The 17,933-nt window shown below is 45.0% G+C and overlaps 1 protein-coding gene across 11 annotated transcripts in view; it reads right to left on the bottom strand.

Moving 5' to 3' along the window:
- Window positions 1-17,933, bottom strand: part of LOC121271283 (ELAV-like protein 2) — a 58,806-nt gene that overhangs the window by 13,035 nt on the left and 27,838 nt on the right. For 4 of the 11 annotated variants that reach the window (XM_041177142.1, XM_041177145.1, XM_041177143.1 and 1 more), the window contains exons 3-5: window positions 15,269-15,422; window positions 12,392-12,617; window positions 2,701-2,739 (exon numbers count right to left, since the gene is read on the bottom strand). In XM_041177142.1, coding sequence (XP_041033076.1) covers window positions 2,701-2,739; window positions 12,392-12,617; window positions 15,269-15,422 — 419 coding nt within the window. Of the gene's footprint in view, window positions 1-2,700; window positions 2,740-7,617; window positions 7,621-12,391; window positions 12,618-14,707; window positions 14,711-15,071; window positions 15,081-15,235; window positions 15,423-17,933 lie in introns of all 11 variants that reach the window. The other 7 variants (XM_041177144.1, XM_041177146.1, XM_041177151.1 and 4 more) reach the window with 5 other exon arrangements.

The following is a 17,933-nucleotide window of genomic DNA, read 5'->3' as shown; positions in this document are numbered from 1 at the left end:
CTATTAAACAGTTCACGTTGGAATATGACCTAAGGACAGAATACAGGTTCAGGTAGCAGGTAACATTAAGAAGTTGGACGGTTTTGTTTTTTTTTTACAGTTTAGGATGCTGCGTTCCTCAAAATAGTTCCTCCTTACAACCCCCCATCCCTCCCCACCAAACCGCAGCCCACCACCCCACCCCCCCCCGCTTCCCCAAACACACACACACCCCTGGACAATGTCATCGCCACTCACCATGTGTCTCTACTGGCGTTCTTAAAGAAACATATTCAGTTAAGAGCTGTTCAAGATGAACCCGATCTATCAAAATGAACCCGAGACTCAAATTTGGACGTATTTTCACACAACTTAAACACAATCTATTGCCTTAAAAGCAAAGTAATGCAGTGATCCAGAACAAGCGAAAAGAACATGCATTGAGGGAGCACTCGGCTAATGGAACCGCAGACTAGTAACATTAGTGGGATTAAACAGGGCAGATGCTTAAATGAACTTTGGGGCTATCGGAACATGTCGAGGCAGAAGCAAAATGAAAGTGCATGCTGCTGAGAGACCAGACGTTGAAAGAGAAATAATAACATCCTGCGGTGCCAAGAAAAGATGAAGTTAGTTTGAGGGAGGAAAAAAAAAGATATGAGACACTTGGCTAGAATTTAACAACGTAATCCAGTCATCTCTGTTACGTGTGAACATTTAACGCTGCCTCGGACGTGCAGCCGTAACATCTTCCCACAGAATCACGAAGCCAGTCATGAGGGGACTTTAAGGAAAACTGGGATTAATCCCTTTTGGAGCGGATAAGGATGAGGGGAGATTGAACAGAGGGCGATATCACGAGGGGTGTCGACAGAGTGAATTAGGAGGTGTTTCCAGTGGCAGGTGGGTTGGCAACCAGAGGGGGGCAGATTTAAGATAATTAAGATAAAGGATCAGATGAGAAATTTTTTTTATATATTATGTACAGCCGGTTGTTATGATCTGGAATGCGCAGCTTTGGTGGCGTAAAGAGATTAAATCACAGCTCCCCAGGGGTCATCGGATAGATATTTTAAAAAAGTAAAGATCTGGGCAGGGCCATGACCAAACGAGTTGGGGAGTGGAACTAATTGGATAGCTCTTTCAAAGAGTTGGCACAGGCATGATGGGCTGAATGGCCTCCTTTTCTGCTACATGATATAAGGGTCAATGCTGCTGGACAACCCCCCCACCCCCCCCTCCCATCAGCTGGTGAAACAGCACGAAGGGTTAATAGACACCGGAGTTTCATTGGAAGAGCGAGGGCGCAAGTTACAGGATATTTATTTTCTCACACAGCAAGTTATTGGAAAGGTTATTACAAGCGCCTGTTGAAGGAGACCGTACCATTGGTTAAAAAAAAGGGAAGCGAATACAAATGTGAAAAGGAAGAATGTGAAGGAATGTGAGTCGATAAATCTATTTGGCGGGCTAGCTTTGGCACAAGCCTGATGGGCTGAATGGCCTCTTTCTGCGCGTTGATCACCAAAAACTCTTGTTCTTTGATTACAAAATGATCCACTTGCCACACAGATGCTTGGAATTTGCCACTTATAGGCAACCACGATGCTCAGGGGTTGAATCAGGGCTATAGACTTGGTGGGTTCGTGGCCTGTGGAATATGCATTGGGGATTTTTAAAGGGCAATCCCCGCCTGCATTGTGTCAGTGAAGACCCGTTCGCCATTTGTCTGCAGCTGGGGGGGGGGGGGGGTGGGGGGACAGAAAACTCCAGCCGAAGGAGAGTCCGCCTTTTCTGTCCAATCGGCGAGGGTGGAATCTGTGATCAGCAACCTGGGAATCCCAGCCGCACAGCATGGCCAAAGAAATAACCTTCCGAGCTCGGAATCCTAACTCTTGCCATTCCTTGAAGGGGGTTAAGCAGGTCCCTAGTGGCTGCCCAGAGAGGGACATTCATATCACTCAAAGGCTGGGGTAGGCAGGGCTTTTGTGAGCACAGTTTTACACCGCTATCAACAATGAAGAATTTTATCACAACTGTTACTTCCCCCCCCCCCTTTATCCACTAATTGCCACGGCAGTTTTGGGTGGGTGGGTGGGTGGGGGGTCGAAGCAGCACTTTACATCTGTCTGATTTGACAAAAGGAAAATTCCAATTAAACCTAACACATTGCCTGCGAGGAATCTGCAAGTAAAATGTGAGCGAGTAGGAAGTGATGGGCTAAGAAGTGTCAGCGACTGAAGGTCATTTTCAAATTGAAGGACGCATTGGAGCCAACATCAAGACGAGTGGCACAAAGTGTGTGAGAAAGCAAATATGTTCACGAAGCAGTTGGGATTTGGAACGCAGCATGGAAACATAGAAAATAGGAGCAGGAGCAAGTCCTTGGAGCCTGCTCTGCCATTCAATATGACCATGGCTCTATCTCTATCTGGTGGGGTAGTGGATACAGATTCAATAGTGGCCTTCAAAATGGAATTGGATAGATATGTTAAGGAGGGATATGGAGAAGGAGTGGGTTTAGCCTGTGACAATTAAAGTAACTGATAAGAATAATTAAAAAGGGTTGTCTGTTGCCAAACATTTACATGATATCAGATAACTACTATTCTAAAGGTCAACTGTATAAGCTTTTACAGTCCAGTATATTTAACTGGATTACTGGGGTGAACGTTAAATTCTAGCCCTTTGCCAGCATGACGGCTTTGGAACATTAATTACCTCTTCACGCCGTAGGCCATGTTAAGTAAATTGTCCAGCCTGTGAAGGAAAGGGAGACGGAAGGAAGGGTGGATGTTAGTACTTATGAAACAGTAGCCTTTATTTAAAGAGAGAGAGAGTAAGAGTGACAGAGAGAGAGAGAGAGACACACACACACACACACACAGACAGGTAGAGAGACAGCAATAGCAGATACACAGCATCAGGTGCATGTCACAATATGTAATGAAACAAATCCAACCATACAGTTTCCAATCATGCCAGAAACATGAGATTAACATGACTGCTGAATTTAGGTGGCACAGCATGTTCAACAGTGTTTGTGTGGGTTTGGCTCTATTACTGAATTAGGCTGTAGCATTTGTTAAGAAAAATTGGTTCACTGATGATATCCTGCCAAATTATTTCTTGCCAATAGCATGTCTAGGTGCATCTTTGTAGCTATTTTGTCACAAACCAAGAATAGAGTGACATGTCTAAAAGACATGAAGGAAAATATATATGTCGATATCATCCTGGCTACTTTATAAGCTAATTATTATTTTTTTTAAATGATCAAAGGCTTTACATTAACTGAAGCCCGGCTAGCTATGACTCACACACATTGAATTTCTAGCCTTCAAAAAACAGTAAGGACTTCGTTATCTCTAAAGAGACACTGTGACTGCAGAAGTCACATTCCCAGGAAATGCACGAAGACCTTTTACATTTCTAAGGCAGAGCCCTGGACAGTGGAGACGATACATCTGCAAGGACAACGGAAATCTCTGAAACATATTAATGGACAAAACATTAACTGTCTCAAGAACCCAGACCAGGAATATACATCCTTTGTCCAAACAAAGGGGAAGAAGTGGGAGTTATGTTACATGACCACCCCTCCACAAACTAAAAGAAGCAATACGCCAACTTCCATCAACAAAACCTCAGTAGCAGCACTTGAGCTCATTCCAGGTTTAAATTGTCTGGCCCTCATCTGTATGTTTCTACTGGAACACCTGAACTTCTGTACCAGTGCCTACTACAAGACTGATTCATCTCTATGTGCTTCTCCCATCATGGAAGTCAGTGTTACTGGAAAAGTGGATCACCCTGCATCAGCTTCAGCCTGCTAACCTCTGAAGGAACACACCATTGGACATCTGATTCTGGACCCACATGAAACAATAGTTCTTATCATCTCTGTGGGTTTTGCCCCTGTACCTCTTTCTTCCCATTTTTTCCTCATTGTATGAATGCAAAACGGGGCGGACAGTGTGAACCCTCTTCCCGCATTTTGAGTGGGTGTAAAATAAACTAACCCTCTGATTTTATCCTATCTCAAGTTTGCTGTGGGGTTATTAATGGAGCATTGGATCAGTCCAAAACTGAAGGGCTGGGGAAAATATGCCACCACTTATAAAAGGGGAAGTCAAAGATCAAAAACACCTTTCTGTTTATGGATGGGTGGGGAGAGGAAAAACCGGGTCTGTTTAACTTAAACCCCCTCCTGTCCATAACAGGAGTTAAAAAAGTTTAGTTTTGTACCAACTTGGGCTCAATATTGCAGGAGATGCATTATCAGAGAGTAAATCATTTATACTCAGTTGCAGTGTAAGTCAAGAGTTTAGCGTCTAACCCCCTATTAAAAGTATAGTTGACTCCAGGTAAAATTTATGTCCAATGCAGATGTAAGATCCCTATTCATTTTCCTTCAAATCCTGTTAAAAACAGGATTGCAGCCTACTGAGTGTCCATCTTGTCATTCCAAGTTTCATTCTTGGGGGGATGGGGGTTTGGCCGCTCTCCAAATTTTCCCGTTCTTCACGCGATGATCTCAGTCCTGGCGGGACTGGAAAATCCCACCTGGGAGGTAGGCTTTGTGGGCAAGCTCAGCATTTGTTGCCCCATTCCTAATTGCACTTGAGTAGGTGGTGGTGAGCTGCCTCCTTAAATAACTGAACAATAATGAACTTGCTGGAGTTTTTCGAAGAGTTACCAAAGAAGGTTGATGAGGGTAATGCCGTCGATGTGGTGTACATGGACTTCCAAAAGGCATTCGATACAGTGTCGCACAACAGACTTGTGAGCAAAGTTATAGCTCATAGAATAAAAGGGACAGTAGAAATATGGATAGGAAATTAGCTGAGTGACAGGAAACAGAAAGTAGTGGTTAGCGAACATTTTTCAGACTGGAGAACGGTTTGTCGTAGAGGTTCCCACAGGTCAATAGGAGGATGGTGTAGATCTTCAAAAGGACGTATTCAGATTGGTTGAATGGGTGGACAATTGGCAGATGAAATTCAATGGAGAAATGTGTGAAGTGATTCATTTTGGTAGGAAGAACATCAAGAGACAATATAAAATAAACTCCAAATGCAGTGCAGAAGCAGGGGGAGCTTGGGTGTATGTGTGCATAAGTCATTGAAGGTGGCAGGACAGCTTGATAGCACAGTTTTTAAAAAAATCATACAGTATCCTAGGCTTTATTAATAGGGGCATAGAGTCTAAAAGCAAGGAGGTTAATGTTAAACTTGTATAAAACACTGGTTCAGCCTCAACTGGAGTGTTGCGTCCAGTTCTGGGCACTGCAGTTTAGGAAAGATGTGAAGTCATTAGAGATAGTGCAGAAAAGATTCATGAGAATGGTTCCAGAGATGAGGAACTTCAGTTACGTAGATAGATTCGAGAAGTTGGACTGTTTTCCTTGGAGAAGAGAAGGTTGAGAGGAGATTTTATAGAAATTTTTAAAATCATGAGGGGTCTGGACAGAGTAGATAGGGAGAAACTGTTTTCATTGGTGGAAGGGTCGAGAACGGTAATTGGCAAAAGAAGCAATGGAGACATGAGGGAAACGTTTTTACGCAGTGAGTGGTTAAGGTCTGGAATGCACTGTCTGAGAGTGTAGAGGAGGCAGGATCAATCAAAGCATTCAAGAGGGAATAGGATTGTTATCTGAAAGGGAAGAATGTGCAGGGTGATGAGCAGAAGGTGAGGGAATGATGCTAAGTGAGTTGCTTATTCAGAGAGCCGGTGCAGACATGACGGGCTGAATGGCCTCATTCTTTGCTGTCCAGTCAGGCTCCTTCAGAGGACAGTAAAGAGTCAACTCCATCAGCATTGGGACTGGGGTCACATACAAACCAGATGGGTTAAGGATGGCAGCCTTCATTCCCTAAAGGGCATCACTGATAACATCTTGTTTCCTGATTTGTTTTAAAAAAAATACTGAATTCAAATTCTCAAGCTACCATGGGGTGAGTTCATGCCCCCCTGGATTATTAATCTCAATTGCCTGTTTAGTAACACAATCACTATATTCTTCTCCCGAACTGAAGCATTGAAGACTGCAGTAGCACTTCCATCAATGCCCAGCTGGGTGTGGTAGAGACTGGGCCTGAAGCCTGGTGGCTTATGTTCTCTGTATGTTGGTATTAGACTGTGCACATTTTATCATGTCGACATTCCACAGCACTTCTTCCTTTGTACTGAGCAGTCCACATGGACACAAGTTGTCAGTTCACCTACAGAAGTATCGGCAAACATGTCAGTCTATTTCTATTCTTGACGAACAACGCTACGCTTAGGAATTTTCTGAAATATCAATCCGAACAATACCACATATCCTGATGGAAGTAGCTGTCACCCCTTGTGTTTATGAGCGAGATGGTGGCATTGTGGTAAAGTCGCTGGGCTAATAATCCAAGCTCTGGGTGATACTGGTTCTAAATCCCACCACAGCAGCTGGTGGAATCTAAATTCAATTAATAAGTCTGGAGCTGAAAGCTAGTCTCAGTAATGGTGACCGTAAAACTATCATCGATTTAGTGTTTAAAAACCGATCTGGTTCACTAATGCCCTTTAGGGAAGGGAATCTACCATCCTTACCTGGCCTAGCCTATATGTGACACCACAGAGCAATGTTGTTGACTCTGAAATGGCCGAGCAAGCCATTTGGTTCAAGGGCAATTAGGGATGGGCAACAAATGCTGGTCCGGCAAAATCCCACAAAAGAATAAATAAACAGGCAGATACTGTTGGGAATCTGAAAACAGCGCAAGTGGAGAGGCATTCAGGGGATTGACAACAGCGGGAGTGGAGGAATAAAATCTAAAAGTGACATTGCTGAAGTCCTGTAAGTTTGGTTGGTAAGTATCGACCTTTCCAGACTTGGCATAAAGGAGATGATAGGTGAGGAATTACTTGATACCATACTGTAGTGAATGCTTTATATAAAGTTTAAGGTAAGTCAAGCAACTCGGCCATGTGGAATGTGCATCTTGCAGGATGTGAGAAGTCATACAGGCGCAAAGTGCCCCCAATAACTACATCTGCAGGAAGTATCACCAGCCGCAGAAACTTGAGCTCCAGGTTGAGCAACTTGAGCGGCAGCTGGAGTCACTGTGCGAGACTGAAGATTACGTAGCATGTTTAGAGAGCTGGTCACGCTGCAGCTAGGGAATGGGTGACCGCTGGAGTATCTCAGAGAAACCGGCAGGTAGTGCAAGAATCCCCTGAGGTTATCTTGCTCTCTGGCTGCTTTTCCATTTTGGATACTAGTGAGTGAGATGGTTCCGCAGAGGACTGTAACAAGAGCCAAGTTCGTGGAACCACAGATGGTTCAGCTGCACAGGAGGGGAGGAGGAAGGGTGGAAGAGCTATAGCGGTTGGGGATCCCATAGTTCGGCGAGCAGACAGGTGTTCCTATGGCTGTGGATGTGACTCCAGGATGGTATGATGCCTCTGTGGTGCCAGGGTCAAGGGTGTCACAGAGCGACTGCAGGACATTCTTTTGGGGGAGGGTGAACAGCCACATTGGGACCAATGACATAGGCAGGAAAAGGGATGAGGTCCTGAAAGTAGGTTTTAGGGAGCTGGGAAGGGGATTAAAAATCAGAACCTCAAGAGCAGTAATTTCAGGATTACTCCCAGTGCCACCTGCTCGTGAGGGTAAGAATAGGAAGATCGAGTAGTTCAACATGTGGCTGGGGATATGGGGCAGGGAGGAGGGCTTTAGATTTCTGAGGCATTAGGATCGGTTCTGGGGCAGGTGGGACCTGTCCAAGAAGGACGGGTTACACCTTAACAGGACTGGGACTAATGTCCTCGTGAGGAGGTTTGCTAGTGCTGTTGGGGAGGATTGGCAGGGGGGGCTGGGAACCTGAGGGGAAATTTAGAGTGGAGAGGGAGAAAAACCTGGCAGTGGGAAGTGCCGAATTATTAACTGATAATGAGGATATAACAGAGAGTAGTGTAAAGGTTCACAGAATACTTGGAGAGTTTGACAGACCTAGACTAGGCGCCGCCCGAATGCACAGAGCTGCCTCAGGGAGTTGAAGGATTGTGAATTCAAAAGTAAAGATCTTAAAAGTGAGAGAAACATGTGACCCAGCCACATGAACAGGGGCATATTAAAAATGATGTTTACATTTTTTTACTTCTTACAGAATTACTGTCGGGAACCTCAACCAGCCCGTGGATGAGGTTTCCTAAAAAAAAATCCAAGGCCCGCCTGGCTGATTCGTCCACCCACCAACTGTAAGGGCAGCAAAAAATACTGCTTAATTAATTGAGTAATGGACCTAATAGCCCTTTAAAATGTCGGCGGGTGCGCTGCCGATTCTCACACGTGCCCACAAATCGAAATAACGCGCGAGTGTGCAATGACTTCGGGCGAGCGTCCCACCCGTGGGATGTAAAATCCTGCCCATTAGATGGGGTCAGAGTAAGAGGGAAAGTAAAAAAGCTTAAATCAGGGTTAATGTACGTGTATGTGAATGCACGGAGTGTGGTTAATAAGGCTGGTGAACTACAGGTACAGGCTGCGAATGGAATTATGATATTATTGCTACGACAGAGACCTGAAGGGCAGGACTGAGTGTTAAAAATTTCTGGTTACAAGATGTTTAGGAGAGACAGGAAAAAGAGAAAAGGTGGTGGTGGTGGAGTGGGGGGAGGTGGTGGAGTGAGGGGAGGTGGTGGTGGTGGGCGGGAGTGGCAGTATTGATTAAAGATAGTATTTTACAGTACTGGAGAGAGAGGAAGTTCCAGAGGGGTCAAGAATGGAATCTCTCTGGCTAGAGGTAAGGAATGAAAAAGGTGCAATAACACTGATCAGTGTAGTCCATAGACCACCAACTAGAGGAAGGGATGTAGAGAAACAAATTTGCAAAGAAATTACAGAGAGGTGCAAGAATTATAGAGTAATTATAATGGGGGACTTCAGTTGCCCAAATATAGACTGGGGTCGGAATAGCGCAAAGGGACAAGAAGGTGAGAGTTCCTGGAATGTGTTGAAGATAATTTTCTGCAGCAGTATGCTTCCAGTCCAATGAGAGGGCAGGCACTGTTGGACCTGGTGCTGGGGAATGAGTTGGTCCAAGTGGATCAAAGATCAGCAGCAGAGCATTTAGGGCACAGTGACCATTGTATCATAAGGTTTAGGTTGGCCATGGAAAAGGACAGGGAACAATCCGGAGCAAGGATAATTAATTGGGGGAAAGCCAACTTCGATGGGACGAGAATGCGCCTGAGTCGACTGAGTTGGAGTCAAAGGTTGGCAGAATAGACAGCGGCTGATCAATGGGCTACCTTCAAAAAGAAAGTATTTCAGGTAATGTCAGGGTATATTCCCCTGAAGGGGAAAGGTAGGACAAATAAATCCAGAGCGCCCTGGATGACGAGAGAGATAGAGGTGAAGATGAAAAGGAAGAAGTGCGTGTACGACAGATGTCAGGCATAAATACATTAGTGAATCAGGCTAAATATATAGGACCAGAGAGGAAGTGAAAAAACTAATATGGAAAGCAAGGAGGGAACATGAAAGGAGACTGGCAGCGAACATAAAAGGGAATCCCAAAGTTTTCTATAAGCATATAAATAATAAAAGGGTGGTAAAAGAAAGTGTAGGGCCGAATAGTAATAAAAAGGGGACTTGCATATGGAGACAGGAGAAATAGCGGAGGTATTAAATTAATACTTTGCATCTGTCTTTACAAAGGAAGAGGATGCTTTCTAGGCCAGAAAGAGAGGGGAGGTAACTGGTACATTAGAAGAATTTACAGTTGAGAAGTAGGAGGTGTTAGAAAGGCTATCTTTACTTAAAGTTGATAAGGTACCAGGATGGGATGAGTTGCATCCAAGGGTACTGAGGGAAGTGAGAGTGGAAATTTCAGAGGCACTGGTGATAATCTTCCGGTCTTCCTTAGATGCAGGGGAGGTGCCAGAGGATTGGAGAATTGTGAATGTTATACACTTGTTCAAAAAGGGGTGCAAGGATAAAGCCAGCAACTACAGACCAATCAGTTTGACTTCAATGGTAGGGAAACTTCTGGAAACTATTGTTCGGGACAAAAACAGAGAAGGTTGATATGGGTAATGTGGTGTATATGGATTTTCAAAAGGCATTTGATACAGTGCCACACAACAGACTTGTGTGCAAAATCCTAGCTCATGAAATAAAAGGCACTTGGATAAGAAATTGACTGAGTGACAGTAGTGATAAATGGTTGTTTTTCAGATTGGAGGAAGGTTTGTCGTGGAGTTCCTCAGGGGTCAGCGTTGGGACCCTTGCTCTTCCTGATACATATTAATGATTTCAAAATTTGCAGATGATACAAAGATTGGAAATGTTGTCAACTATGATGAGGAGAGTTGTGAACTTTAGAAGGACATAGACAAGTTGTTGTATTGGGCAGACAAGTGGCGGATGAAGTTCAATGCGGAGAAGTGTGAGGTGATTCATTTTGGCAGGAGGAATATGGAGAGACAGTATAAAATAAAGGGAGAAACTCTAAAGGAGGTGCAGGAACAGAGGGACCTCAGTGTATACGTACATAGGTCATGAAAGATGGTGGGGCATGTTGAGTGAGCAGTTAATAAAGCATATAGTATCTTAGGCTTTATTAATAGGGACATTGAGTACAAGAGTAAGGAGGTCATGTTGAACTTGTATAAGACACTAGTTAGACCTCATCTGGAGTACTGAGTCCAGTTCTGGGCTTCATACTTGAGGAAGGATGTGAAGGCAATTGAGGGAGGACAGATGAGAGTCACAAGAATGATTCCAGGAATAAAGAATTGTTGCTGCGAGGTTGGATTCGAGAGGTTGGGACTGTTTTCCTTGGAGAAAAGGAGGCTGAGAGGAGCCTTGATAGAAGTATTCAAGATCCTGAGGGGTATGGACAGGGTAACTAGTGAGAAACTGTTCCCACTCAAGAGTACCTCAAGAACTAGAGGGCACAGATTCAAAATAATTGGCAAAAGGAGTAAACATGATGTGAGGAAGTTTTTTTTCACCCAGAGCTTGGCTGGTTGGAGTCTGGAACAAACTTCCTGAGAGGGTGGTGGAGGCAGGTTCAATTGAGGTATTCAAAAAAGAATTGGATTACTACCTGAAAGGAGCAAATTTGCAAGGTTATGGGGATAAGGCAAGGGAGTGGGACTAAGTAGAATGCTCCTTCAGAGAGCTAGTGCAGACTCGATGGGCTGAATGGCCTCCTTCTGCACTGTAACGATTCTGTGATTGTTACGTATTTTCTATGTTTGATTTGTTTCAGAGCAATGCAGAGATGACACTAGCTTCTAACTTTGCAGGAACTTTATTTAGAGTTCTATACAATGCTTTAAAATGTCCATACCTTGTTTCTGGCAGATCCCTGCTCTTTCTGTAGTGTCTGTTTACTTATCTGTGAGTCCACACCCAGGCTTAACCAGTCAAGCACAGTGAGCATCAATAGTAAACAGACTCTCATAATCAAACATAGAACAATTGCACACCACAGACATGATGGGCTGAATGACCTCCTTCTGTTCTATATGATTCTATGAGAATATGCCCAGCTACTGGAAGGAACATCGGTCCAGGACAACTCTTTTTCTTGCTGTTCTATTTTGGCTGGACTAATCCTGGTATCCGGTTTTTCTCTAACCAAACTTGTCTCTATCATAGGTATTTGCTCCATTTGATGCACAATATGATCTGTATATGACCAGGTGGGAAACAATTCTGATCATCCCTGAGAGCGATAACCTTCTGAAAGTGCGAATGCAATTAAGTGACTAAAGAGTTCAGATTCAATGATTTTGAATTGAAAACATTGGTGACGTAAGACAGCGAATGTGAGACACTAGTGCCGAAGGAACGAAACTGCAAGCGATGGGTGGAGACATCATTGACCTAGTGGCAGTAAGCAATAAAGACCCTAAACTGCTACTATCTCAAAACCCAAATTAGCACAAAATTCATGATATTGAGTTTCTTATTGGTACCATTGACTTCCAAAGGAGCAGGACTCTGTTATTAAATGTTCAGGGAGCTGGGGAACTGCATCAAGAAATTCTGACTCTACTCAAAATATTTGGGCTGGGGTTAAACATGATTACAATTCTACTGGTTAACACCTCAGTCCTTTTTTGTTTAAAGTAATTTACATTTCAGTCACGTGTTGTTGAAATGCAATGTCAGCTTTTCATGCTTTGAAGGCAGGATCCTAAGCCTGAGTAAGACAATTCAGCAGTCATGGGTCTACATGCTATACCTCAGTCAGCTGGCTGACCAAGCTCACCTGACGCAATGCACTGTGGGAATTTAGGTTACCATGCCAACTTGACAGAAAGATGGAGCGAGAGTCCCACAGTTCATTGGGCCATCGTGGACACAGCCAGCCATGATGAGGAAGTGCCATTGGTGGCTGTTTGGTGCTTGGCTCACCTGAATCTCTGTGCCTGGTGATGCAGGGGGCCAGGGTATCTCCGGCTTGTTGACTGGTACAGCTGAGACAGCAGTGCCTGGCCAGTCTTTTGACTGGGGTTGTTTGCGAACTTCACTGTGATGGGCTCAGTTGCTCCTAGGGGTTTTTGCCCATTCAGCCCCTTAATTGCTTCCTCTGCCTCTATCCTCTTGTCAAATCGGATGAAGCCAACCCCTCGAGAGACACCTATTTGGGAAAAGACAGAACAATGATAACCTGTCTGCGGTCCACATAATTCAAGATACTGACTGTGATTTACTTATGTAGAGTACAGTATGAATTTGCCTGTTGTTTTTTAAAATCTCTTTCCAATATATTCCTCGTGACTCTTGCTGGGCTCAGTGGCCAGCCCTTTCTCTCACCTCTGAGTCAGAAGGCTGTGGGCTCAAGTCTCGCTTTAGACTTGAGCAAAAAAATCAAGGCTGACACTGCTAGAGGGCTGAGGGAGTGCTGCACTGTCAGAGGTGCCATCCTTCAGATGAGACCATAAATTCAGGCTCTGACTGCAATCACACAGCACTATTTCAAAGCAAAATTGTCCCCAGTATCCTGGCCTGATATTTATCACACAGCCATCATTACTAATACGGATTATGTGGCCATTGTCATATTGCTGCTCATGTGAGCTTGCTGTGCACAAATTGGCTGCTATTTTCCTGACATTGCAACACTGACTACATGTCAAAAGGACATCATTGGTTGTAGAGTCCTTTGGGATGTTCTGAAGTCTCTATCTTGCCGAGGTATTGTTCCACTGAGATCTCTCCCAGTCACTCTTCATACCTGAGCTAAAGGAAAGGTCATCACTTACTATTCCACAATTTGGAATGCCACACATGAGCTAAATCCATTACCCAACCGGTGTTCCTGTTTGCGCACTCTATCAGGACTCACTGGATAGCTGAAGTGTGGGAACCTGGGCTGGTGTTTCCCCATCCAAGCCCAGCAGGGTTTCTGCAGCATTCCTATGCTACCACGATGAGACCAGATGCCCCACTGTAGACTGAGGATCAAAGCCGAGTCCATGCTGAACTGGACTTGAGGCTGGGCAAGCACTGTTACCAACCGAGACATCAGGAAACCGCATGATTTTAGTGACCCGAAAGATTTGTATTTTCGCAGAGGCGGAAATACATAAAGACGAATTATATAATGTTAAATAGAAATAGTTTTGGGGCAGAAGCATAAACAAAGTTAGTGTCTGACACTCAACCAGGCAGGAGAGCTTGTCTCTAGGAGCTCAGTCCAACAACAACTCTGAAAGCTCTTAGCTCCCATTCAGTCCCAAAATAAAATCCAGTGACAACTTCATCGCAACAATGGAAAGAGGGACAACAACTTAACAATAGTATTGATCTAATGTCATTGAGTCATTGGACCAGATTTTTGTGGAGTTAGGAGGAAGCGGGATTCCGGGATTACGCCCCCATTCCCAGCGCCAGCAATTTTCGCCTGCATGGGATGAGGGTGCAGGTAGAGAGACTGCATCCTGCACTTATGACTTGGCCGGCTCCATTGAGTGTAATAGGCATCTTCTAGCCCCTCACAATTTTTGTGGAGTCAGACCAGCTTCTGCATGGTGCGTGATCCCTCGGAGGAGTCGTGAACCATAGTCTGGATTCAGGAACCTTTTGAAAGTTAAGTTCAAAAGATCTTACCCATGCCCCCCAACCACTCCCCATGGCCCCTCATACTGTCCATGCCAACTCAATGCCAATTCATACCCCTCCCATGCCCATTCACCCAGTATGCACTATGTACATAACCAATGAGCCAAATAATAACAATGGCAAGTGGTGAGCTGCTAGGAAGAAAGAACCTTCAGAAATCTTCTTTTGAAAAAAAACTGCTGCTCCTACAACCCCATGAAAGTGTCAATCAGACAGAACATTAAAGTATTAATAACAGAGGCTTCAAACACTTCAAACCTCTTAATCCTGTCCAAATAAACATTGAGGTGTTGACAGAAGAGATCACAAAAACTTATCATAACCGCTTAAAGATGTCAATCAAGTAAAAGCCAACAACTTACTTCAGTTGTCCAAACAGGACCTCCTGCTGAGTTAATGTTTTTATTGGTCTGGGCTTGCAGCCAAACATGCAGAATGAGTTCAGGGGCAAACCCAAAGGCCATGGGGAGTGGCTGGGAGGCATGAGTTGACATGGAAGATATGAAGGGCCATGAGGACTGGGTGGAGGGGTAAGGTTGTGTGAGGGCAAGTGGGCTTTATTACAACAGGAATGAAGTCCCAAAGAACTGAGGTGGGTCTTCTAACCAGCTGGCTTCAGCACTTGCCTGTCCCGTGGCTGCCTAGAATCTGCATCCAGGATCAGTGGGCCTGATTTTACTCTGCAACCACACCGCCTCCCCCCTACTTCCCATCCCCTAAGGGAAAATTGTGTGTGACTGGGCAGTCTGGTGGGTCAGGAAATTTCCTCGGTAACGAAAATGCGGCCCTTGGAGCCATTACCGCACCGAACGAGGCCATTCAGCCCACTGAATCCACGCCAGCTGTATTACCCAATGTATAAAGTACGACTGTTTGCACATCATAGTTTTAATATGGGATCTATTGTCAGAATTTTATAAGGGTTACAGTTGATCAGTTAGGTTCGGGATTTGCTGGAGGCTCCCTTAACACTGCGGTCCTGTGTAGGTGACTAGGGATTTGTCGAGTGCATCTCACTACGATAGAATGGTGAATCAGTTAGACTCAATGTATGGCACAGCCCTCACCCTACGACTGCAGGAGTATCTCATGGCATGGCATTGAGAAATAACCCCCTCGAGTCTATTGACTAACCTTCAACTGGCAGAGGCAGAATGTGCGTCTTACCTGTAACTTGGTCGACGAGGATGCGTGAGGTGATGATTCTGCCATACTGTGAGAAGAGTTGTTCCATCTCTTTCTGGCTCATGGTCTTGGGGAGCCCGCTGACGTACAGGTTAGCATCTCGAATGGAGGCAGAGCTGGGCCGGGCATAGGAAACCTAGAAGGTGGGAATGGTCGCACTCAAAACGTGGTTGGTTCAAACGCTTTCAGTGAGGGAAGGGAAAAGATGGAATTTTCTTGCTCCTGGTCTTCCATGGAGAATGGTGCGTTCATTTTCTAAGACACTGTGTCAGAAAGTGAGCTTGCGCCAGTGAACTATCATATAGAGGACACCCTCTATGTCCAATCATCCCTGCCGCTAACTCCAATTTACCCGAAGATTACACATCGTCCCGATCCCTGTGCCTGCAGGCTCACAGGTGGTCACATAGCCTAACTTTTATATTGCTGGAAAGAGAGACATGATGCTGAAGCTTTTTGTCCTGCACTCATCAGGACAAATGCAAGAACGCCAATATTCCCAAAGCTCACAACAATTTACACCACAGGAGCTGACTGGCTGGCAAGTTGACTCTGATTGGCTGAGGCGTTGCCACGGAGAAAGCAACAGGGAGCAATTTCTCCTGTAGTATAAAGTGAGCGTTTGAAACTTGGGGGCGGGATCTTCCACACCCGCCTGCCGCCGGGGTTGTCCGGTCCCGCCGCAAGTCCACGGGCTTCTGGCTGGGGCGCCGCTTGGCCCACGTAGGGTCCCACCCACCACAGGGCCGGAAAATCCCGCCTTGGGATTCTTGCATTTGTCCTGACCTTCAGCATCATGTCTCTCTTTCCAGCAATATAAAAGTTAGGCTATGTGATCACCTGTGAGCCTGCAGGGATCGGGACGATGTGTAATCTTTGGGTAAAGTGGAGTTAGCGGCAGGGATAATTGGACATAGAGGGTGTCCTCTACATGATAGTTCACAGGCACAAGCTCACTTTCTGGCACAACGTCTTAGAAAATGAACGCACCATTCTCCATGGAAGACCAGGAGCAAGAACGACATGATTAAGACAGTAGATGGTCCAAAGCTTCCTGATTGCTCTGAAAAACGATCAGAAAATGAGGAGCGATTACACGCAAGCGATTTAATTTATAGTATATGCTGAACATAAACTCACAAAAATGGCATAAGTCTCTCTTTGAGGTGACCTTCCATCTGGTTCCTGCCAGCATTCCCTACCCCCGCTACCCGACAGTACCCCCCCCCAAAAAAAAAACCAACTGCCTTACATTTAGGTTTCATTAACCTGCAGCCCTAAGCCTTGAGGTGGCCGCCATTTTAGGCCATGGATGGGTGGTATCGGTGCATGTCGAAGAAAGGACCATTCACGACCGACATCAAGTTCTTCGTATGAAGTGATCAAAACTTGGAACTGAGACAAGAGCCTTGTGTTATTTAAAAAACTGCTGAATGTTGTGTTGAGGGGGTGATCTGGTTGGTGACACAAGGATGAGCTGAATGGCCTTTGTCAGCTGTATCCCAGCACCATAGGAAGAGGAGCCGGCCCTTCAGCCCCTCGAGTCTACCCCATCCATTTGGTTAGACCATGGCTGATCTACCTCAACACACCAATCGGAAACCTACATCGGTAATGTTTTTAAAACAAAAATTGGAAGCAATTGAGTATATACCCAACTGAAAGCTGCTAAGGGTGAGTATTCCAACTACCCGTTCAATTTTAAAAAGCCTCGGCTAAATCAAAATGAAAGCCTAACACCCCGTTATTACATATTGAGAAAAAAATAGGTTAGAATTTCTTTTTCAGCTGATGCTCCTGATCCTGTTAAAACAAGCCATTAATTGCCTGCTACATAGAACAGATTGTGTAGTGGCGTCTTGCTGCAATGACCTACCCATAATCCCTCTCATGTTCACTACACAAGCCATCTCCATCCCAGGAGAATTCCGAAGCTAATTTTGCCATGGCAATAATGCAGCTCGACCATCTGTCAGGCAAACTGGCTTTTAAAGGGATCCTCAGCTGATCCAACACACATTGAAAGACAAGGAAAGGCGCATGCTATGAACCAAGGCCGTCATTACTGCGACACCCCCACGAGATGAGGTACAAAATGTTTCGTAAATTAACCTTAAGGGAACTGTGTCTCCATGGCAACCTCCGACACATGAACATCTTCCCTGTTAAAAAAAAAACCTGGCCTCTGCGTCTTTTATTTAAAAAAAAAATTAAATCAGGATGAAGCAGGATGGTTTTGAAAATAATGGGGTTTTTTTTGGGGGTGGGGGGGTATGGTGGGGTGGTGGGGGGGGGGTGGGGGAGTGGAAGGTCACCTCAGGAGAGGCTTCTGCCATTTTTTTGAGTTTGTATTCAGCATCTACTATAAATTAAATCGGTTGTGTGCTATTACTCCTCATTTTCTGATTGTCCTTCGGAGCAAAGTATTCAGGCAGCTTTACTGTCTTATTGATGCTGCTCTATGGCTCATCTATGGCCACTTATTGTCCATCATGGCCCCTGCGTGACTCTGGTGTCAAATGAAGGAGGATTAAAAACAGTGATACTCGGTATTTCTTTACCTTATGTGTCCTAGCCCTGTTTGCCTGGCATAGACATCCTCTCTCGACTTACGAAAGCTTTAGATGATCGTCTCCCTCACCTGGCC

The sequence above is a fragment of the Carcharodon carcharias genome, chromosome 30, assembly GCF_017639515.1.
Source record: "Carcharodon carcharias isolate sCarCar2 chromosome 30, sCarCar2.pri, whole genome shotgun sequence".
In the NCBI taxonomy this organism is placed as follows: Eukaryota; Metazoa; Chordata; class Chondrichthyes; order Lamniformes; family Lamnidae; genus Carcharodon; species Carcharodon carcharias.
This window is presented reverse-complemented; position numbering and strand designations above follow the sequence as displayed.